The sequence below is a fragment of the Barbatula barbatula genome (assembly GCF_947034865.1).
Source record: "Barbatula barbatula genome assembly, chromosome: 3".
Taxonomy (NCBI): Eukaryota; Metazoa; Chordata; class Actinopteri; order Cypriniformes; family Nemacheilidae; genus Barbatula; species Barbatula barbatula.
In genome coordinates this window covers 15,852,018-15,876,497 of record NC_136764.1, presented here as the reverse complement: position 1 = coordinate 15,876,497, position 24,480 = coordinate 15,852,018, and the positions used below count along the sequence as shown (strand labels likewise).

Here is a 24,480-nt window from a genome sequence, read left to right as displayed (position 1 = left end):
TTGACCATACAACTCATCTGCCTTTTGCAGTCTGGATGCAAACTAAGGCTAAACAGGACTTTGACATGACTGAAGTTTTTAAGTGGATAATGAATTAGGCCGTGTGTCCACAAAAGTGTTTTTTTTAAATGCATTTTTTCACCTAATACACTTTGGTTGCTACAACACAGAATATCACAGTAAATTGGCAGAACATCTGGCAATGTGTTACTTATATCTAAGAGCAAATATCCATACTGTCCTTTTTTATTATTGTGGGGATATCACAATATTTTTCTGGTAAACTATTCTTTTAAGTGTAACCACAATATTTAAATTGTTCAATAAATAAACCCAAACCACTGAGGTGTGGTTAAAATATAAACCGTAATGGTGATAAATGTTACGTTTGTGATAGACCAGGAAAAAACTTACATGTTCACCCCTGGCATTCCAGGGCCCATGGAGTTCGGAGGCCTCATACCTCCGCCATAGTTCTGTAATGATAACCACGGATCAGACTGTGACACCCAGCATCCACAAGAAGACACCACGAGAGGGAAGAGAACAAGAACACGATTAGTTTAATGAACACAGAGAGGATTGTGGGTGATAAGAGGACAGACATGTGAATGTAAGAAATTAGCATTAAAGTTAAGCGAACTGACGAGTTTCAATATGGAGAAACAGTTATAGAGGTGGGTTTAGCTTAAATGTGTTTAGTTACAGTATTAATGGCAGTTCATGTTCAGTTAATACAAATTATTTCAACGTGTTTATGTTCCAGACCTGTGGTCCTGGTCCCATTGGACCCATTCCTCGGGGAGCATTCATTCTCTGCATGGGTCCCATATTTGGATGGCCTGAGCAAATAATGAAAAAAATGTTTTCTTTTGTTTTGGTGAATGTAAGGGTGTTTGCCTGATCAGATTTAGCTTATATCTCTTATGACATTTACCTAATAAAGCAATACAATTCTTACATGGCAATGAATGTTTATTGTATTAAGCAAAAAAAACTATAGTTTGAGGGAATGTATTAATTGTAAATCAAGTTTCTTATTTAGTTAAATTAGTAGTTCCTAAAATTGAAAAGATGTTCATCTTAATACCTGTTGGTCGTGTAGGGTCCATCATATTTGGAGGTAAAGGCTGCCCTCCCGGAGGCTTAAAAAACAGAAATTTGATTAAAACATAAGTGAAAGTCCAACCAAAAAATAGGTCGTACACATTGTTGAAACAGTTTTTAATGTGATCATTTTGGACCTACCGGGTTACCCATTCTGATGGGTGGCCGTGGACCTCCAGCATAGCGTGGAGACATAAAGGGCTGGTGATGAGAACAGAAACAGTCAGTAATATACAACCCCATGTTGTTGCATTGCAACAGTATGTAGCCAAAATAAAGCTAACGTAGACTGAATTAATTAAAACAGGGATATTTGAGCAGAAGCAGACCAAAATGTGTGTTTAAAAAACGCATGTTAAAGGAAAGGAAAGATATTTTTGTGTTAATATGTATATGATTACCTGTCCATGTACCGCAATCATGTTAGAGTTGGGAGGTAGCTGAGCGTGAGGGGAAGGCTGGGAACCAGGTGGTCCCTGCAGAGAGGGCAGGGTGAGAAAGAGGAGGTTGCCATAGTGCCAGCAGCAGCGAGACAAATGCCAAGAGACAGACAAAGCAAAGTCAAAGGCAGGACAGGTGGAAGCGTCAGGTGCAGATAAAGAGAAAACAATCAACGGTGCAAAAAGAAAAAGATTCACATAGGATCAGTGGAGACTCACATCCAGATTTATTTCAAAAACATTTTTAAGGTATCATAAATTTATGATATGCTTATGTCTTTTTAAACTAATTCTGTAATCTGATTAGTTGATAATAATAATAATTAATTTAATTTATATAGCGATTTTCTGGGTACTCAAGAGCGCTTTACGTGGAAGAGGGGAATCTCCTCAACCACCACCAATGTGCTGCATCCACCTGGATGATGCGACGGCAGCCATATTGTGCCAGAACGCCCACCACACACCAGTTTATTGGTGAAGAGGAGACAATTAGTACATATGGGGATGATTAGGAGGATGTTAATTTCGAAAGATCTTGGTTATTATTCTTTAACCGCTAAATTAAAGACGGGCTGCTGTGTATAAGTAAGATCATTAATCTGTCATGTACAAGAAGTTCTACAAAGAAAAGTATTTTAATAGAGAAAACATGCAAAAAAGAAACACAAATGTATGCAAATGTTTATATCATGGCATTAGCAGAAACAATTATTAAAAGTGAATTTCAGTTGTATAATGCCTTTTTTCATATGGATTACATATGGCTTAAAAATCAAGCAAAAACTTTGAATAAATGTAACCACTAGAGGGCAATGAGGTTCAAGGGTACACCAAAAGACTACTGTACCATTGAACTCAAGTTTTCCGTTATGCACCGATGCCCACAGTTCACGAGTGGGATAAACCAGTTCCACGTCCTACAGTTCTCAATATCTGAGAATGTTTGCCTTGTGTTTATCTCAAAATCCTCTGAGGGTTATGACACCATCTGCTTGAGAAAGATTCTCCAAATGCTTCCCTTCATTAGGTCATTATAAACATCCTATAAACCATAAATCTTCCAAGAACACATTTAGAGATTTTGATGAGTCACCCTCTCTGAAACCTCCGGAGTGATGAACTTGTAACTCCACTGCTGCATCTAACCAACGTATTAAACGCTAGTCAGCAGGGTAACAATAAACTCAGCTCTCTGAGAACACGCATAACCCTGCCTACCATTAGCAGCTAATGGTCGCAACCAAACCGGTTCCCTTCAGACGCTGGGCTTGGCAGATGACCAGAGACTCTGTAGCATAATGGCTCCTCTGTGTGCACAGATTTCCAACCAGCAGCACATGTCTGTGCACCTGAGGAGCTCAGTTTGGATTGTGATTAATGGCTAATGGAGGAGAGTAAAAGGCTGAGGAGGAGAGAAACATTGGTGACCCACCTGGAAGAATCCGGCAGGCATGGGGCCGCCTGGCATGCCGTCTCCAGGGGGCATGTTGCCTAGGACTGGACTCGGTGCAGCAGCAGCGCTCTGTGGAGGGTAAAAAAACAATATGAGAGATCCTGAAGTGATCTGTGTGGGGAGCTGTGCCATTATATGAAAAGTCTGAATGCCTGAATGCTGCATTAATGTGGCATAACCCTGGATAAAGATGCATCATCAGCAATCGCTCACTATCAGGCTCTCACTGAGGGGTGAACGTTCGGCCAGTCTCTCCAGTTCAATCTAATGTGCTGTTAAAATATCGGCTCTGGGTCAGCAGGTGAAAGCTGATTACATGACAGGTTAGGATTTAAGAGATTTAAGACAGGTGAGGCAACATCTCACTCAGAAATCCCTTTAATCAGATCATCTAGACACAGCCGTTCCTACTGGAGAGTGGAGATGGTGAAAGATAATGCTGAACCTCTTTACAATAACACATTCAAAATGAATAATCTGTATCTATAACTTGATTTTGTAAAAACAAATGGGGCAGTATTTGTATACATAAAGTATTAAAATCATTATTATAAACACTTTGCACTTGTTGCTCAGTTTATTGACAATTGATAATCTTCTCGGATCACTGAATTAGACAAGTGGGACATAATTTAGTTCCTTTGTCAACACTGTTGTAACGTCTGCGGCCAAATAACGCAAGCAGAGATTAACGTGTGAGATTATCAAACACCAAAAGAGTGCATATATAAAACATAAGTGGACAAAAATAAAAAGTGCACAACACTTGAATCCAACCGGGACAAAAATGAGACGGAAAGTCTGTTGTTGATGAGCCAGAAGTACATTTATGCCTTACAAACTGAGAATTGAATATCCTATCACAATTCAGTTTTATGAAAAGAGAAGACTCGCAAGTGCTCTTCAAAAGGCAGACAGACAGACACCATACAGAGAGAACTAGAATTCTAAATTCTATAAAAAACATCCCATTTAAATCACAGATAATTAATAATAAGCATCCACACAACATACCGTATATGTACCAAGGTTATTATAGCTAAGTAAAACTATTTAAGAATTTCTGTTTATTGAAATTAGGGGTGGGCGGAATGACCAAAAATCCTATTTCAAGGAATGAATAGTTTTATTTCACAGTAACGACATATTTCACGTTTTAATTCTACAGTTTTAATTGATTTAAATAATTAATTTATTACTGTTCATTCAAATGCTCACCATAGTTAAAATGAAGGCAAGTTATACAAAAGTAATAAATATATCAAATTAAATTCTGATAATCAGATTTATTATTTATTTATATTTATCTTATGGCTATATCATATGTATGCAGTATACATATACTACAGACTGAAAGAAGGACAAAATAATATTTGATTTGTTCATTTGTTATTATCATATGTTTTTTTATAATATGCCCAATTTGCAGAGCACTGAGATTTAATAATGAATTTGTAGTGTAAGGTTGGGGTGAACGACTGGCAACGTAACTACAATAGACCTGGTGGGCATATTGTCTCTCCCACCAATGATGAATAGTCCAAATTACATTTTGTATATATTTTATTTCTTAAAATATCATTACTTTGTTAATTTTTATATAATTACAGACAAGCTGATAATATCCGAAATCAATATATTTTTTAATTTTTTGGATAAGATTGGCATCTGTTATCAAGACTTAGCTTGTGAGTTTGTGGTTGGCTGCCCAGTCAATCCTTTCCAGTACTTTAGTGTAAGAAATTGTGAATTTTGGATAGCAGCATACTCAATGAAACATTACTTAAAACAAATCGCATTGACCTGGAAGAGAATCTCTCCATTTTACCCCAGAGAGCAGCTCAAGAGCAGGTAAAGCATGCCCGCTGTGGCAAATCAGATGTATTGTTTTTGTGTGTGGAGCACAGGTGCTATCTGAGCTTAAATTGTAGTTACAGAACATACTATATGGAGTTCAGGCCAATTGTGAATTTATTCAACGTTTTGATTAATCAGAACTTAATGGGAACACGTCGTGATCTTTGCTGAAACAAGTGCGTTTACTGTGAATTCAATACAAAGAACAGAAGAGTATAGCATTAATTAGTTTACTTTTGGTTAAAGAAGGAATAATTAGTCTAGTGAAGGACCCTTAGTGAAAGGACTCAAACATTTTGCTTGTGGATATGTATTTCTTTCTTAATAGAAACTTGGGAAGTAATAACAAAACCATTCGCCGACGTATGTTTCATAGGCTTATTTACACATTGATGAATGTTTTCAACAAAAAAGCACAGCATATAATATAAGCTTGTTCTAAAATGGTCACAAAATCTTAAATAATTAACAATAAATATAATAATTAACTATAAGTGCACCCATGGGAGAAGTGTAGTAGGCTAATACAGAACAACAATATTTTTAAGAAGCTGTTCCGTAGCATATTTAAACTGCAAAATTGCATGTTGTCTAGCTAAGAAATGTATTAATTTAATAATTTTATTAGCCCACCCTCTAAACTGTTAAACCCCCCCCCTTAGCACCCCCAGGGAAAAAAAGTCCTGACGCCTCCCCGGTTGCCAGGTAATGTTAAACAGACAGTACCCTTTGGCGAGCATTGGTTACTTTAAAAAAATGCACAATGATTAGACCTGCAACATTTTTGTATGAATCTTAAGCCATATGAACCGCTTTTGTTGAACATCAGATGAATTATTTTTCATTAAAATGACAGTCAGAGAAGAGTTAGCACTGACTGCCAATGCTGAGACAAAGCCCCCAAAATTTTCACCATGAACAACTAAACATAAAATTATTGATTTGTTCAGTTCGCCTTTATAATTAACTTACAGTAGACATTGTGCACTTCCAAACACATTTTGTTTTGTAATGTTTAAACCTGACCGCAATTTCTGACTAAACCAAATAAAAATCTGACCACAGCCATAGTTATTTTTCTCCCCCATTCGACAACCCACTTCCTGTGTCAATCTCATTTATCAGCCCATCATTAACCCCCGTGGGGATCTCAGGACACGCCCTCCGGCAATACCAATCAGTTTAAACAACCAGTCAACAGCTAAGCTTCGTTCATTTCTTGCCTCTAGTCATTCTCACAGAATACACGGTGGTCCGCTGAGTGATACTCGCGGAGTGACCACCACTGTGACAGCCATACTATTGCTTTTTATTGCTGTGTCTAAGAAGAACATTATATGTTTGTGTTTCCCTCTCATCTGATATGAGTTTGATGAAGCTCAGGAGCCGCACATTAGATGCCACTTGAGACAGCGGACCTGCACCACGGACAAATCTGCACTTCACATTCTGACATCATTAAACGAAAATCCAGGTCCTGTTCTGACCTCAGTACACAAAAGATGCATCTGGCTAGATGATTGTTAAAACTAATATATTCATTTGATCCTGGGCTGAGGGGTACTTGATCGTCCTGGTGGGACGTATGTGGGGTATTTGAAAAGATGAGTAGGCTTACTGTGGTTGCGTGACCTTTGAAATGTTAGATAAAGTATTATAGGTATGGGATTATGCAGTACAATATTGAAAAAAAACTCTGTCTCATCAGTTTCTTTGCTATCTGCATTAACCAAAGTCTTTGAATATTCACAATAGGCTTGTTGCGATAGTCGTGTCACATGTAATACACAGTGTCCACCCGCCTACCGCTTACATTACTTGTCCACCCACCCCCACCGTCATTTTGAAATTGTAATGTTTATAGAAATAATTTTTTTTAAAGACCAAACTACAGTTGCAGTGTCGCAGCAAAGATCAGCAGCAGGAGTCTGATTTTATTGATCATCCGATGAGACTGAAGTGCTGGCGGAGGCTTTTCTGGCAAAGAACTTGTATTAGAATATATAAGCACTGTCAAGTTTTCATTTTCTTTTTGTTCTAATTTTCAAATGCCGGTGCTTTGACAATAATTTAACATAAACGTTTTTTAGTTTAGTTGTTCTAGCTCATTTATTGATTTAACATAAACATTTTTCTTTTGTATTCCTTTCTTATTTATTGATTTAACATAACGTTTTTCATTTCGTATTTTCTGCTTATTGGTTTCTTATTTATTTATTTGTGGCACAATGTGTGCAATGATTACTTGTTTTGTTAATATAGGCAACTTATCTAACATTATTGTTTTTTATTTTCGTCTCTTTTTTATTTTTTGCTTGACGTGTGCTGTGATTATTCGTTTTGTAAGGTCTGTGTTTAATATAAGCAAACTGGCAATTCCATGAAAATGTCAACCTTACCATGACAACAATTTTCCCAACGTTTTTTACTATTGTACAGCACAGATATTAACATTTGGTGGTTTAAATACCCATGTGAGATATCTGTTCATAACATTTGTTTTAGTGCATGATTTTTCAAAGTCAGGTGAGTGCCATTTCCAGGATTGTCACATCCATAATGCTACATATTCCTCATAAATGGACACATGAAAATTAGAATAAAGTAACTATTTTATGTTCTATAAAGAGGTATCCCTTCTCCATTCATTGGGAATTATTGCTTCACGATTGTGCATTTTATTTCACAGAAATCCTACAAAATGTGTCTTCTCCCAAAAAAACGCGTGCTTTTTTTTGTCACATCCATAACGCATGTCTATTGATAGACATTTTTTTCTTAGACTGACATTCTCTGTCACATCCATAATGCAAAATGTAACATCCATAATGTTATTTTACTCTTCAAAATTAGCTTTATTTGTTTGTATACCAGTGTGCCTTATTTTAAAAAAATTGTATCCTCATAATGAACAGAACACTGAACCTATTGTGGTTATGGTACTTTGGACCTTACCCGGGTAATATAGAAGGCAACTGAAAAAAGAAAATCCAATAAAAAACCTTTTGAAGATTATGGACGGCGACAGCCATTCCTGATACTATTAAGTTACTATTCATGCCACTCAAAAGACCTATAAAAATATTGAATTAGGCTAATCCCAAACTATTACATCTTAGTAGTTAAAGGAAAAGTTCAACTCAACTCAATTCTTACACACCCACATGACTTTCGACATGTTTTAAGACCTCCCGCCGTCTTCGGAGCACAAAATCTAAAATATATTTTAGGTGACATCTGAGAGATTTCCAGGTCTCCTGTCCATCCAAAATTGGTCCATCCGCTCATAGTGGCTAAACTGAATTATTCTGAAGCAACGACAATAGTTTATGAGCAAAAAACATACCAAAATAACAACTTTGATATATTCTCCACTGTCTTCTTAGTCTATGCAACGGTCTATGGTGCGCGTTCACAAGAGCACTTTGAGGCATGAACGTAGGCGTGTAAAAAAATGACACAATTTTGATTTAAAGATGAACTTGTCTTTTAAAGCGTGCAATCTACTTTGCATAAAGCTTATCACACAGTGCCCATTTAACAGTCAAAACACACTCTTTGTGCTCATACTGTCTGTCACTTGGTGGACAGGTGTTACTGGTTTTTGTATTTGCACGTTAACTTTCCACATGGAGTGTCAGCCAGCTTATGAACTCGTCTGTCTCCACGGAGTGAGGAGATGAGTGCCATCTGCCGGGTAACAAAGCCTCTTAATCTGATGCCATCCATACATCTGACCTCAACCCAGATAAGATCCAATAGCACAGGGGTTAAATGAATGATTATCAAATACTGAACGAAGACTGAGAGAGAGACATCACAGAGGAAACACTCGCTCCGGTCCAAAACCTACTGAGCTTACTCTATAAGGATGATTCACAATGATTTAATACGTTTATGGCCATGTGTTTTAAAGCTGTAGATTTTCAGTAAACAGAATTCCATCAGAGTACTCCTGACCAGCTCCAAAGATATATTTACACATCCAAGAATAAACCCATGTGGTGTGGGGAAAGTAGGTAGTCTATTTGCATTGCCTGTGATGTTTAAATTAATTAATTAAAAGAACCGTTTCATATCTATCCTTGAATCATGTAATCAAGGTTGATAGAGGATATATATAGAAAGTATTAAGTAATTAAATACTTTTTGGAAAGAGTAATTTGTACAGTAATCTATTCACACTCTTGAATATGTAATTAGTAACTAGTAATTCATAACTTTTTCAGAGTAACTTGCCCAACACTGTTCACTGGACTGGAATAAACACAATACATCTAGAAATGCTGATTGAATGAAAATTTGCAATGGTCTCTTAATTGATTTTGTGGCTGTATATTCAACGGTATGTATTCTTAGAAAAATTCACACAGGAAAATTGTATTTGACAGCTCTAATTCTAGTGTTCTTTGGCAGGGGGCTAACCTCATTGTCATGGCAACAGTTTGGGATGAAGTCTTTTGTTTTTGGAGTCTCTTGGAAAATCCACAGGTCTAAAACATTCTAAGATCTATAAATCTAATGCCGGGGCCTCACCAAAAGATAATAGGGCTGATTTCTCCTCTTCTTACAATCCCGATGATTGTAAACGGCTCTAAAGATTATCTTATAAGATTTTCCTGTGGTGTGATGATGTGTGTTAGGAGTGAATTTTGTTGAACCTGATCGGAAGAACATCCAAGTCGCCCCGATCGCAAATCGTAAATATTCAATATGTTGAATGAAAAGAATCCTGATGTGTGGGGGAAACCCCGAGCACAAATGCACAAGAACTCTGTTAATTGTCACATGGGACAAAACGATATCCAATCAGAAAGCCAGCTGAGACAACCGTAGTCATGACTTCAAACCCTTTTCTTTAATCTGTCAATTTTCTGTCAAAAGCTAAACACTATCATCGCAATTACAAAAAGTTTCAATAAAATAAAAATCAGGTTATGTGCAAGTGAAGGTAGCGGTAGGATTCCGAGTGTGCTGATGCTTTAAGGTAGAACAGATACCTTAAAATAGATACCTAGAAAAAATAGGTTTAGTGGAGCTAGTGAAGCCAGTGGGCTATTTTGTACAAAACAGTATTAATATAATGTTTTAATTACTGTGAAGACATAAATACAACAATATTTGAAAGTTGCAATAAAATTATATCTATTGCTGTGCCACCTTAAATGCTTTAGACCAGGGGTTCCTAAACTTTTCAGCCCACAACCCCCAAAATAACAGTGCCCGTGACTCGAGACCCACAATATTTTCTCGGAGGTGGTTGAAGTATACAAACGTCATTCGCAAATGCGCACATGCACCTATTCAACTTAAACGCGCATAGTGCCGAGTGCAGATGGATGGGCCTCTTTTCATACCCGAGGACGATGGCCCCTCTGCGTTGTCTTTGGTCGATATTAATCAACGTTTCATTTCGACAAATAAGAATATCCAAAATTTAAAGCCTGTAAATAATCTGTGTGCACATGGGACTGTTTAACGTGGTGCTGTAAATGGACTTGCTGCGCCTAACCTAATGTGGTTGCTAATGTTGTTAATGTGATGTAATCACCTCAGGGGTCATGATCAAGGGGGAGGAAATTCCTAAGGCTGATGGCTTTTCATTTACCTGGTTTTATTTTTAACTTTACAAGTATTTTAATATTTTGTTACACTTATTGATTGCATACGCTATTTCTAATAATAAAAAAGATTTCTGGGAATCATCTTGCGACCCCCCCCGGGATTTCACACTTTGGGAACCTCTGCTTTAGGCCACGTTTACACGATGAAAAACTGAAAAAGTTTCATGTACACACGACAACGTTATCATAACAATCCGCTTTTACACAGATCCGCAAAAAATACTAAAACACTGTATTAAACATGCCATGCCAGAAGTTGGTGACATCACTTTGTAAAAAAAAGAGTCCCTGACGATTGATTGACGGTTTATTGGAAAGCGGACTTCCGTCGCTAAAGAAACATTCAATACAATACGCGGCATTTCTCCTCATTCATAGTGAAGAGAAGTGAGCGCACATATACAAACAAACAAGACGGCGAAAAGTTTGGACATTCTAAAGTTTTCCTTCCATCTTCTCGTCCTCCCGGGTCTGATCCCAAAGCGCCGTTTAAAAACCCTTTGTCGCCGTGAATGAGTGTTAAGATTTTGCTGTAGGAAAATAATTAGTGTCCGCTGATGGTTATAGCACTGGTGTAGTAAATCTACACTTTGCTGGAGAAGCACTAACAAACTATTGCGCAGCACAAAAAAAACCCCATGTAATCCGCCATTGTTGTATTTGTTTCTTCTTCTTCGTTGTGTTTGGGTGCACATGCGCATACCACCCCCCCACACCTAATACGCATGCGCACTATGTCATTTTCTCATTCTTGCGTACTGAGGGGTTTACACGGAAATGAGAATACCGTCGTTTTCAAAAGTTTGCGTTATCAGTCCCCTAAAACGCTGTTTCTGTGTGTACGGACAGCCAAATCGCATAAAATGTTTTGCGCTTTCACTTGAAAACGGTCTCGTGTAAACAGACCCTTAGACGACAACGGTTGAGCAATTTCAAAAACGATACATAATATTTTTAAAAACCATAAAATATGTACACATATTTTTTATTGAATACATATACAGTGCCCTCCACTACTATTGGCACCCTTGGTAAATATAAGCAAAGAAGGCTGTAAAAATAAATCTGCATTCTCCTTTTGATCTTTTATTAAAAAAATCTACAATATTCCAACATTTAATTAATTTCCAACATCAATGCAATGATCAAGAAGTTTTAATGGACTAGAGAAAATCGGATTGAAACAGGATTTGAATCAATGAATGAATCTATGTGTCTATATTGTCTCAATACACAGCGAGAAGAAGAATTTATGTGGCCAAAGCATTTAATAAAAATAAAGGAAAACAGCACCTCCATCACCACAAGTTGATTGGGACACTGTTCAATAAACAAATCTTCTGCTCCCATGCAAAAACAAACTCAACCATATTAATCTGCCATACTGGAACTTCAAGTAGGACTGGAGTCTATGGCCATATGAAATGAAAAATAGTTTTTTGGCAGCAATAACACAAGATAGGTTTGGTGCACACAGGGATAAAAAAATGCCCCATGTCCACAGTTAAATATGTTGCCAGATCTTTATTGTTCTGGACCTACTTTATTCCATTTACAGAACCTACTTTTATTCCAGATGTCCTGGACATCTGTTTAGATACATGGCATCATGTTTTATATCAAATACCAACACATAAAGAAAATCAAAACCTCACTTGCTCTGTTTGAAATATTATAATGGGTCGTAAAATCAAGATTCTGCAATAACCACCCCAGTTCCCTGATCTGAACACTATAGAAAATGACTGGGATGAACTGAAGAAGAGGGAGCACCAACATTTGAAGGATCTTAAGAGATTCTGTATGAAGGAATGGATTCGGACGACTTGCCATATATTCTCAAACCTCAGAAAGTTTGGAATACAATGGTGCGAATAATTGTGACCATGGCCTATTAGAGAAAAGTTTTTTTTCATAATGTGATATTTCCCCCACTTCAAATTGCAAAGGTTGGAATATTGTAGATTTTTTAATAAAAAGATCAAAAGATTGATTTTTACAGCCTCTTTTTTGCTCATACATATTTACCAAGGGTGCCAATAATAGTGGAGTGCATAATATACAAACTGTGAATGCATTGTTTGTTAGATTAGTGTGAGGTTTTCTGACAAAATTCTTAAGCAGCAATGCATGTATTTTTCTATGATGCATTGTGTTGTATGGCTTATTATAAAATATGATGACACTTTACAATAAGGTTGTGTTTGTTAACATTAGTCAATGCATTAGCTAATACACATCAACAGTGAGCACTATAGTTTTGTCAGCGTTTATTCATCTTTGTTGGTGTTAGTTAATGCAGAAACAATTATTCATGATAATTCATTGTGTGCTAACAGTTAAAATCTTTGATTTTTAAAAATGTATTGGTAAATTGTGAAACGAATATAAACGGTGTAGAAGTATTGTTCATCTCTGCCCATGTTAGCTAATGCAGTTAAATAATAAAATATTATTGTAAAGTTTTACCAAAAATACTTATACTGAAAAATAAACAGCTCATTTATTAATGCTCACTACATGTGTCCTAATCATGCGAGATGAATTTTGTCTTAAAAAGGGAAGGAATCGGGAGGAGAGGAGAGAGAGTGAGAAAGCGGTCCGAACCACAGCCTGAAGCAACACCTTCTGTCTGATGTCAGCAGTTCCCCTGGAGATTCATTAATGATTACCAGAGACACACTGACAGAGACTTTTGTGATACAACACCCCTAAAAGGGGGAGGTTGCATTAGGACATGAAGAGACCATAAACCGCTAAGATCTATAGAGGTGTGATATATGATACTATAAGCTGTAGGACAGATTTCCGCCTCAGACAAATTTGAAGAAAAGCATCTGATCTACCAATAATGGACCATCTCTGCAATTCTCAAGCCATTCAGATACAATCAACAAAACAGATCAGTGATTTCTGTCTATGAGCAGAACCAAGACCATTACTGTCAAGAGCAACTCCATCAGACCACTGAAAAACTGAAAACTGATAGGCTTGTAGTTTAATGGCTTTTGACATCTGTTCCTTAGGGATTCAGGCTGGTATACAGCAGAAAATGCTCGACTTCAGGCAATAAGCTCTCTCCATCTGCCACCATCTCCAGTAGCTTCTCTTTCTGTGTCCAAACAGGGTCTGAGCTCTTCTCCTCCCACAATCCTCTCTGTTATAAAAGGGGCATCTGCTCAAGCAGCCCCCTCCCTGTGTGCCCAAGGCTGTGTTCTGAAAATCATAGTTCCATAGAGTGCTTATAAAATTGTAGTATGGAGCATGTGCATATTTATCCACATTTATTATCTTTATACAACTTACATAAAATATCAATGAAACTTGCCGAATGTGGTCAGTACAATCAAAGGTTCCAGAGTTTAGGTGCTACGTATGAGAAATAAATGAATTCATCGATTCGCTTCAGAAGACCTTTGTTAAGACCACAGAGCCCTGTCGATCAGTTCATTGAAGGATGCACTTTTTAGAGCTTTAACAAGTAGACACCCATTCACTCCCATTCTACCGCTTGGGAGTAAAATTATATGTGGTATTATAACTTTGACTGCATTATTCTTCAAGAAGAAAGTCACACCCTCAACCTGACTGAATGAGTAAAAGATGGGGAAATTTAGTTTTGCCTGTGAAATAACCCTTTTATAATCATACACCCCACACAATGACCGGAAACAATATCAACCAGGAATTTTATGTTTTTTGGCAAAAGATTTTACACAAAACCAACGCATTCAGAAATGACGACCAATGAAGTACATACATATTAGCCCCTAATGCTGTTAAAGGGGAGGTATGATAGGACTTCCCTTCTTTAAATGTAGTTAGCAAGTAGTACTACAATGAACAGCTCATTGGGACTATAACAAACTTTTTCCTGGGTAAGTGGAATCATGAATCCCGATATATACATTGACCCTGCCCCCTGGAACACGGATAGGGTAATGGGCGTGATATCTCAACACACACTCTGAGTGGTAGACCAATCATAAAAAGACTGGCTCAGCTTGACCAATCAGAATGTTTCGGAAGAAGGGACTTCACAGAATCAGGAACTCAGCAGCCTGTTTTCTGAGAATCGAGATGACGGTGTAACACACAGGTGAAATATAAATAAAGCATTTTTAATAGAAACATGAACATCTATTGTTAAGCACATGATAAACATAATAAAAAATAGGACCCCTTTAATATAATATAGTAAAAGCTGGAGCAAATCTAGAATTACTTTACTCAGCATGGAGGACAGATCATAACAGAAATATACAATGTTTTTAAGTTTTAATGCCAGACAGAATAATCCTAGATGTATTTACACAAGAATCATGTTCATGCGAAGGAATGTTGGTTATTGATCCGACAAGTGTGTCAGTTCAACTGCTTTTCTATGATTCAAAGGAAAAATTCAATAAGAGTCTCTTATTTATGTCACAGCTTCATGTTTACTAAATGGGTCTAATCTGGAATGTCCAGTAGGGTTGGGCAATTTGGGGAAAATATCTTATTGCGGTTTCTTTTACTGACATTGCGAATGCGACTTGATTTTTCTAATTCAAGCTTCAGCTCAATATGGTCTATAGTGTGAAGCACAGTATGGGTATTGTTACCCTGCTGAAAGAAAATAATAAAAACCAATACAGAAATTCTAATTGTTTCCATTAAACCACTACAAAATTCCTTTTGATGTGTGTTTTGGCCATTATTCGAATAGGAATTACTGTTGTTCTATTGGTTCCCAATTGCCGGATTACATCACATCAATAGAATCCAAAAACCAGTTTACACTATTATAGTTTCCAATAAAACAAATACAACTCCCATTATATCCCTTAAATCCATAACATTTTCTGAGTAGTCAATTATTAAAACAGTACATAGGTTACATAGGCTGATTTTTAAGTATTTTAGATTTTAAAAACAAGTAGAAAATGTGCCGAATGTTCCATTTCATCTAAGTGAAATTAGCAATTTCACAATTAGATCGAATTTACATTTGTTTGAAACACGGAGCCAGGCATGAGTTGACAGGGTATGCGCGTGCGTCAAGCCTCGTCCATATTGCCAGATGCGCTTGTGGAGACTTGTGGTCTGAATCCGACACAAGTACAAACCAGCATTACGAAACAGACTGTGTTTTAGAGGGGCAGAGACGCTGGAGTATGAGAAGCTGTGTGTGCGGTCTTTTGAATTTTCTTTAGTACTTATTTGCCTAATATGATTGATCTGACTCTGCAGACACCATAATCTCTCTCTCTCTCCCGCTTTCTATTTGTTTGCTTTTTTAATGATGGGTTTACGCAGTTGGCTAGGGCAGTGCTGATTGGGCTTAACATAAGGGCACACACTCATTTGATTAGCAAGAATGCCACTCAAAGCATAGATAAAGACGTGTTTCATATTTTCACATCTTATGCGATTAGCAAATCGCAACGGCTCACATCGCGATCATAAAATTTGTATTTTGTAGGTACAGTTATGTTCAAAACAATAGCAGTCCAACATAACTAACCAGATCAGTCAATGCTTTTGGAAGAAATTATATTTGTATATGGCAAGTATTTTACTAAAATGATATCAAATGCTTTAAAATGGCAACAAGAAAGACGTGAAAGGAAAAATACATTTCAAATGGACCGAAAAATAGCCAAAATGGCAAAGACCAATGATCAGCCAGGGTGACCAAAGAAAGTCTGATATTACCTGTGAGTATTGTAACAATTAGAAGACGCCAATGTGAAGCCAAGCAATGGGCAAGAAGCCCCCGCAAAGTCCCATTTTTGAAAAAACAACATGTGCTGAAGAGTTTACATTTGGCCAAAGAACACGTTGACTGGCCTTAAAAGAAATGGTGCAATATTTTGTGGCATTATGAAAGCATTGGGTCTAGGGGTCGCAGACAGTTTGTCACACAACCCCTAAACACCGAATTCAAGTCACAGTACACTGTGAAGACAGTGAAGCATGGTGGCGCAAGCATCATGATATGGGGATGTTTCTCATACTATGGTGTTGAGCCTATTTATCGGATTCCGATAAATGAGTACATTCAACAAGACTACGACCCCAAACACACCAGTAAGCAAGCGGCATCTTGGTTCCAGATGAAGTGGCCATGCCCATCTTCAGACCTTAATCCAATAGAAAACTTAAGGGATGATCTCAAGAACACTGTTTCTGAGGCAAAACCAAGAAATGCAGAGGAACTGTGGTCTTTAGTGCTATCGTCCTCAGCAGGAATACCTCCATGCAACACAGATGTGAAGCAGTTCTCAGAAACCGTGGCTATACAGCTAAATATAAGTTCAGTGATTCACAAGGACGCTAAATCTTCAAGCATTTTTCGTTTTATACAGTAAATGTTTTGATTTAGAATAGAATGTGTAGTTTTCCCAATGCATTTATGTATTGAAATAAAAGTTATTATAAGGATTTTGAGCTATACTCCCTTTTTTTGAACACACTGCTCTTATTTTGAACTGTAAGTGTCACAACATAAATCCAAAACATGCTTTCACACTGCATGCTTTCATCTTTGGGAATACACAGTACTCGGACGGAAGAGGCAAACACACACTCGCTGCACTCAGGGGCTTTGTACCGATGCCTTGACTGCATGCTGCCGCTCCTCCCATGAGCTTACTTTGGCAAAATGATGCAACTTACTTCACAATAATAGTAGCTGACAAACAATGTGGTCTAAAAATGATGGCAAGCTGTTAAAAGAGGTCTTTAGGAATCTCTATCCAGGTCCTCTGTCCAACTCATCCAACCCATCAGTCTCTGAATGTTTTCTTCAATAAGCTTGTAAACATATTCCCATCTCAATAAATTATTTAGATGGTGGGTTCTGTGGTTAATGCACAAGGTTTGACCTGAAGACTATTTTGAGCAATGGTTTGATAGGCTGAGAGACTCTTAAGAGTTCTAGTGTGGACTCGGAGGTAAAGTCATTAGTCAGAGAGAGTGCTTTATGAGCTCTCTGCTGCCCTTCTCCAATTGACCTCCTTGATAAAAGCGCCATTACTGGCAATTAGACCACAAGATGCAAAACAAGCATCTTTGGAAGGAGAATCTACGAGCGGTTGTGTATGAAGCGACGGGGCTTGTACAAATAAACAAACGCTGCGTTTGCAGAACCGCAAAATTATCATTTTTCTGAAAGGTGTGTTTTGAGCAGGTTGGCTCTTTTATAACACTGGTGTGTTTTGCAAACTTAATTTTGCGAAGAAAAGCATTTTCATAAAAACTAAATGCAAAAATCATTTAATTAAATAGAGTCAATGGAAAAAGGTATTTGCATCTTATTTTATAGATGTTTAGATATCTTTGTATGTATCTCTGTTTTTTAGATATTCACCCACGGAAAAAAAAGGGACCCCTCCACATATTCATTTAAGGAGCATTTCTTGATGTATTGTTTTCATTACAGTCCAGTGTCGGTTGAATATCAACAAAAATCTGAAAGTCATTTAACAGCAATGTGAAAGACTGACAGGTTCCAAAGCAATTTAATTGACAGGTACGCCCACCTTACTTGCATATACATACTACTAACTGGTACTTACATTTTTGCAATTTTCCGTGTCTAATACATGCATGGGCAACTTATTACACACCAAAGACACATAAAAACACTTAATAGCGCCATATGACCCCTTTAAAGCAACATTTTAGAACTTTTGCTCACGGGTTCCCGCATGTGGTTACCAGTGTTGTAAAAAATGTCGCTGTATAAGCTTCTCGAGGGCACCACAATACACGTAAATTTGTTTTAATAAGCTGATGGAACTGGCAAATGCAGAAACGTTGTTTGGAAACTATATTGCAGGCAGGGTATGGGCGGAACTGTGTTTAACGTCACAAACCAGTGACATAGCCAGGAATCACAATGTAGGTGGGCCCAGAGAAAATCAGGTGGGCCGAGCATAAAATAGACAACTTCACCTGCTTGAATACTCCACTGTTTAATCAGAGCATATACCTGAATTTCATTATAACAGCGCTAAGAATATAACGATAAGAAAAGCATTAGCGTGATGCCTACACACATATACGTGCATGTTCATATCTGACAGACGCAACACAAAACACCATCAACAAATCAGCAGGACATTAGCGGATAGTACAGTAGTGGACAGTATGTGAAAACAATGCTTGGTCATGGCTCAGCTTCCACAAAAACCACATTAAATAAACAACTGTGAATAAGCAACCACAGAGTAGGAAAATGTACCTGCTACCGATGACAATGAGAGAAATGCTGACAAAAGTAGCCTACGAATGAATACGCTTATTTTAGGTTATTATTACTATTACTAAAAGTACTACTACTACTTCTACTACTACTACTACTATTAACAATTTGTTCAAAAGACAGGGCAAAAGCATAGACTGTCATTCATTAAGCTTTGAAATAAATGATTCTTACAGTACATGCTTGGTACCGGAAAGGTTGTTCCATAGAGTATGACACACCCATTTAGGCTGAACAAGGAGGAGTGACAGTACAGACAAATAATGCCTTTTTTACCCTTAAGAAATTCAAACGAAACTAAAATTATGAATAAATATTAAACTACTAAAATGTTTAAGGCTATGCCTTAGGCAGTTAAATAGCAGGAGTCTCTTTTTACTCTCAAATTCATAAAGAAATCTGTTATGACACCATGTCGGTTATGAGAAGGGGGAGGGGAACGTGAGCAGACACATGCATGCAGACACAGGCAGCGTTTGCTTGAGGCAGACCACCCAGGTCACCTGCCACCTGGGTTGTTGTCATGGCAACCATATCCTTTCCAAACAACCACATTCAGGTGAGAAGATGGAGAGAAGTGAATGGGCCGAAATGCTTTACGTGCCATGCTAATTAAGACATGCCATGCTCGGTTCTGTTACTTTCGATGTGTTAAACAGAGCGAAGAGTGCTACACTTTTATTGTAGATAAAAGCACAGACTACGGCTGTGTTCAGATTTGGCTTCATTTTTGATGAAGCTGTATACGTAAAGATTTTACACGGATCCAGTGTTTTGGGCAACCGCTATTTTTTTAAACTAGGTCACAAATTTGATAAGTCTGAAAACGCCACCGTTGTGTTTCTATGTGTACAGCTGATCCATATATTTATTAATTATATTTTTCTATATGATGATGTCATCAGCCCAGCGCGCAAAGTTTATGTGCATGCTCAAAGTCTGCTTCTCCATTTTTAGTGTATCGCTGTGGCGGAATTACAGAGCCACATACTGATTTGGCGTTACACTACATTGTTTTGAGTTGGTTTAGTGCGCAGATATTTCTTGAGACATGCAGTGAAAAGGAAAAAACAATATCGGATAGGGAAAGCTCTGGCTTCGTGTGGATGTGGCCTTAGAGAGACAGGCTTCGTAGGCAGAGTAAAGGAATTCTATTGGAATTAAAAACAGATTGCGTTTTTGCAATAACAAATTATATATTTAAGAACTACAATACTAATTCCACGATATAAATGCAATCAAGAGTATTCTAAAGTGAAAATTAAACTTACATTTATACAAAACTATGCTCCAAAGGGTGTATCGGCTGACATTTTCTTTTTTCGAGCTTGACCAATTACGTTCCTCGCATGTCGTTATGGAAATGACAGGTCGGTTAGCTGTAAAAAAGGTATTTTTTCAAAAAAGTTGAACAATCCACCATTGGAATGTCAAGAGAGGATTGTCTATTATCGTTGAACGGGGACTCGAACATTTTCATAAAGAGCAATATCATGAGGAATTCTGGCTGATAAGTAGATGTTAGTCTTAAGCCTTCCCTCAAGAACACAGCGCTACTTTCCAACCCCCTCAAAGACATGTCCCCACTCCACCTAGACGGCAAGACAACAGCCAAGCAAGGAGAAAGAGAGAGAGAAAGAAAGGAAATTCCAGGAATAGCTCAGAAGTAAAGGGCCGCCTTTCTAACCACTCCTGTCGCAGCGTGTCCACACAACCTACGTGCTTCTTATCGGCAAGCAAGCTAATTAACCCACCCTCTGTCTCTCTATCTCTCTCTCTCACACACTCGCAAAGAGTGATACGTGCCGTTGACCCCAGGCTCATATACGAAAACACAAATGGCGGCCCCTCGAAATGTTCCTGGCCCTCACTTTGTTTTGTTTCTCTGCAGCACACAGGAAAAAAGCCAAGGATTCAGCCAAGGCCTAACACCCCTCCCCCAGCCTCCAAAAACCTCTCTCTCTCTCTCTCTCTCTATCTCTCTCTTCACTTCCTTCCTGTATTCTCCACTCCCCTGCTACTCCCTGGGCTGTAAACGCACACTGTTATGCAAACCTTTGAGAAACTGTATACAAATAATAAAAGCATCAGAAGAGAGGGTTGTAAATATTTCCAGAGACACAACTATAATGATGCTAACTTGTTTATCCTGTTGAAATGGATACGCTACTCTAAAGCCCTAAACGTAACGGCATGGAAAGTAAGCACATTTACTTTTAGGCAAAAACATACTTTACTCAAGTATGCAAATGCAGCGTGATCAGGCTGTAACCAACCTCACAACTCAAGAGGGCAACACAGTTTAAAGATATAGTTCACCAAAAAAATGTCTTCATTTACTCACCTTTGAGATATTTCAAATCTGTATAAACGTCATTGTTCTGATGAACACAGAGAAAGATATTTTGGATATCTTGCTTTATAAGAATTTCTTTATAACCAAGCAATTCTTGCACCCAATTGACTACTATAGTAAGTAAAAAATAGTCAAAATTTTTTTTTGCAGGACAGCAAACAGTTCTGAGGCACTTTTGACTACCTTTGTCATTTTTTTGTCATGGTAGTCAATAGGGTCAAAAAACTGTTTGGTTACAGTATTCTTCCAAATATCTTTCTCTGCGTTCAACCAAACAATTAAATGTATACAGGTAAACAACTGGAGAGCGAGTAATTCATGACAGAATTTTCAGAATTGGGTTAACTATCGCTTTAACTTCAATTTTATGAATTTAAATTTCAACTAACTTGCTTAGCAAAACTCGGTTGAAACAGATGTTCAGCCTTGAGAATGCAAATCCAGCTTGAGTAGCTAAGAGCGTCTGTCTTCATATACTTGAGTAAACGCTTTTATCTAAAGCAGCTTACAATGCAAAGAAAACATTTTATCAGTGTCCCTATTAAGAGTAAAACTTTAAACCACCTGAAGTATATTATGGCTGCCCATAATATTTTTTACTTTGAGTAAAAAAATTAAGCAGTGAAAAGATTTGACAATATTTAATCAATGGTTCCTAATATACATTTGCTTCTATGTATTCAGCTGTTGATTAAAAAACATTGCACTTGCTAATTCTGTCTGGTCATACAGAAGAAAGCCACACTTGTATGGATGTAACTCAACAATTGTTTGTGTCTGTGGTATTCCTGGAATACACAACTGACCGGAACAATTTGCCAATCTTCAATTTGCTATCTAAGTCAAATAGTCTCTACTATAAAATGTCTGTTCTCTGCCTGGTTCCTGGCAGGTTTTATTAATTTGCCCCAAACGGAGTTGGAAGGGGTGTGACACACTTTCCTGCTGCGTCAGGGTTAAAATGCGAAAAAGCCTCCATATTATCTGATCCTGTAAGCACCCCTCCCCCATCTCGCTACATCAACCACCATTTAGCACAAGTTCTAAAGGGCCAGGTGGTCTAATGATAACTGGCTATGTTTTTCTGTTTTCAAACAGACAGACCTAATATTTAAACTGGTTAAATTAAGACTAACAATAACTAAGCAAAAACATAACTTCTACACATGTGCAAGAGGGCAGTAAAAGGGTGACACGATGGCCCGGGGCCAGTGTGAGAGAGTTTGGGGTCAAATGATGGAACTGTCACATGTCCTTCTGGGCAAATGCTTTCATACTATCTCATATGTTTCTTGATTATGCATATAGTTTATTATTTTATTTTACAATGATTGGAATTGTCTTGGAAGCGCCAGTGAAATGGTAAAATATTATAACAAATAATTGTTTTCCAGCAAAAACGTGTTCATACAATAGGTTCTAGGTGGCTTACATTTCGAAGAAACAAAGAACAGAATAAACACTCTCAAAAATTGGTTGCATTTTTGAATTTTTGGTTCCACAAAGAACCTTTTGACAGTGGTGTAAAGTAACACATTTTAAATACTCCAATTAATGTAATTGAGTAGTTTTTTTTCAGGAAATATACACTTTTTTCAGTTATTTAAAAATGAGTGCAATTGTTTTTAGTGCTGGTACTTTAACTGCGCAATTTCCTCACATTGTTATTGCTCCTTAATATATTTAATAAATTTTCATGTGATTAGCTAAGGAGAATAATCAGTCCTGATAACACGGGTATTTTCAAAATCCTTAGCTTTTCTATTCGGTTTGGCTGTTCGTCTACACGCAAACACAGTACCTGTTCACTGAAACTGAACCTTTTTGAAAACTCCGGCCAGGGTGATGATTTTAAGAAACTCCGGTTTCAATGTTGTCGTGTAGACTGTGAAACCGTAGATTTGTGGCATGACGTTAGAATGCTTATCTCCTTTGTTTAGCGTCAGATTCCAGGCTTCTGGTTTTATGGTTAGGTTTATATCGCGACCTATTGGTTTGGCATGCTTTTGACAGCGCTTTATAGCGTGTTTTTGCGGTTTCGTGTGGACGCAAAAAAGCGAAGAAGGAAAACTCGGTTAATAAAATACCTGTGTACATGTGGACTAGGCCTAAGACTCGACACAACATACTTAGAGTTTTTCTTGAGACTGGAACCAATTCTAGTCTTTGACAGTCAGAAACGACTGCATCAGACAACTACACCACACATTTAACAATTTTTGAGCCACGAGTGGATTTTTTGCCGAAGCATAAAATCCATCGATCGATGAACCCAAATAGATCAGCAAGCTCAGCGTTATTTTACGTTTTGTTAGTAATAAAAGCGCAGGGTGAAGAAACCACGATGTTCACACGTTTCCTTTTACAATAAAGTTATGCACTTTTTGTTTTAGACTTCAAGGATGCATAATAAAGGTTAGTAAGGTAGAACAAGATAGTAATGTAAACAAGAGTTAAGAGAGTTAATTATCATTCGTGAAAGTATAAAACATAGCATTTACCTACATAATGCAGTATGCATAAGTCCTAAACTGCACCCCAGACCGAACTGAGATAAAAAAAGCGGCATCTTCTGTCTTTACATTCAGCTTTAAAGTTGAAAATTACTTTAATCAAAATCGATATCACGAAAATACAAAGCGTTTTAATACATTTGATCACTTAGTAACCTTTAAAACAAGGCTGTATATAACCTATTCCTGCAGTCCAGCGCATTTCTCTGCAGCTGGCCTCAACAGACCCAAATTTAACCCAGGCATTATGTACTTTCTGTAACATATCCCTTTATTAACACACTGCATATTTTCGATTGAGAAACTTAGAATATGAGGATATAGCTTATTTCAGGTAACATTACGGGAATTAAATTAATGAAAATGCCATACCCAATACTCTATTTCAAGCATTTTTTATGTTACATTCGTTTCGCACAGCTGCTGTATTGCTGCACAGATGTTGGCTTATTATAGTTTCATTAATTAGACTCTTCTGTGTTCCGTTGTCATTTGTATTGAAGCTCCATAAATATCCAGAACAATTAGCTTTTATTTACTTTCATTTGACAATTTATATCTAATGTGTAGCTTATCCGTTTTTTTAAAGGAAAAACTTCATTCTAATTGCACCTGTTGTTCTGTATTCAATTATAAAAATATAAAATGTCCAGATGCAAAACTCCGTCAAATATTATTTCACAATGTTGAGTGAATGCTCTCCACAGAGATGTTATTCAAATTTAACAATGAACTTCCCTTCAAAACCCACTAAAAACCACACTCTCCCCGGTCTGAAATATCTGATATCAATGACAATAAATGTAGGAGCCTGAATGAAAAAATGCCCATTTAAAAGAAATTTGGATTCAGAGGGTTTTGCATTTGAACTTTATA

General features: G+C 37.3%; 1 protein-coding gene across 9 annotated transcripts in view; it reads right to left on the bottom strand.

Annotated features, from left to right (window-relative positions):
- Positions 1 to 24,480, bottom strand: part of ssbp3a (single stranded DNA binding protein 3a) — a 32,775-nt gene that overhangs the window by 3,819 nt on the left and 4,476 nt on the right. For 4 of the 9 annotated variants that reach the window (XM_079452448.1, XM_079452446.1, XM_079452447.1 and 1 more), the window contains exons 5-10: positions 2,983 to 3,072; positions 1,509 to 1,583; positions 1,249 to 1,308; positions 1,091 to 1,145; positions 769 to 842; positions 415 to 500 (exon numbers count right to left, since the gene is read on the bottom strand). In XM_079452448.1, the coding sequence (XP_079308574.1) occupies positions 415 to 500; positions 769 to 842; positions 1,091 to 1,145; positions 1,249 to 1,308; positions 1,509 to 1,583; positions 2,983 to 3,072 (440 nt within the window). Of the gene's footprint in view, positions 1 to 414; positions 501 to 768; positions 843 to 1,090; positions 1,146 to 1,248; positions 1,309 to 1,508; positions 1,584 to 2,982; positions 3,073 to 3,155; positions 3,270 to 24,480 lie in introns of those variants that run through there. The other 5 variants (XM_079452451.1, XM_079452449.1, XM_079452450.1 and 2 more) reach the window with 2 other exon arrangements.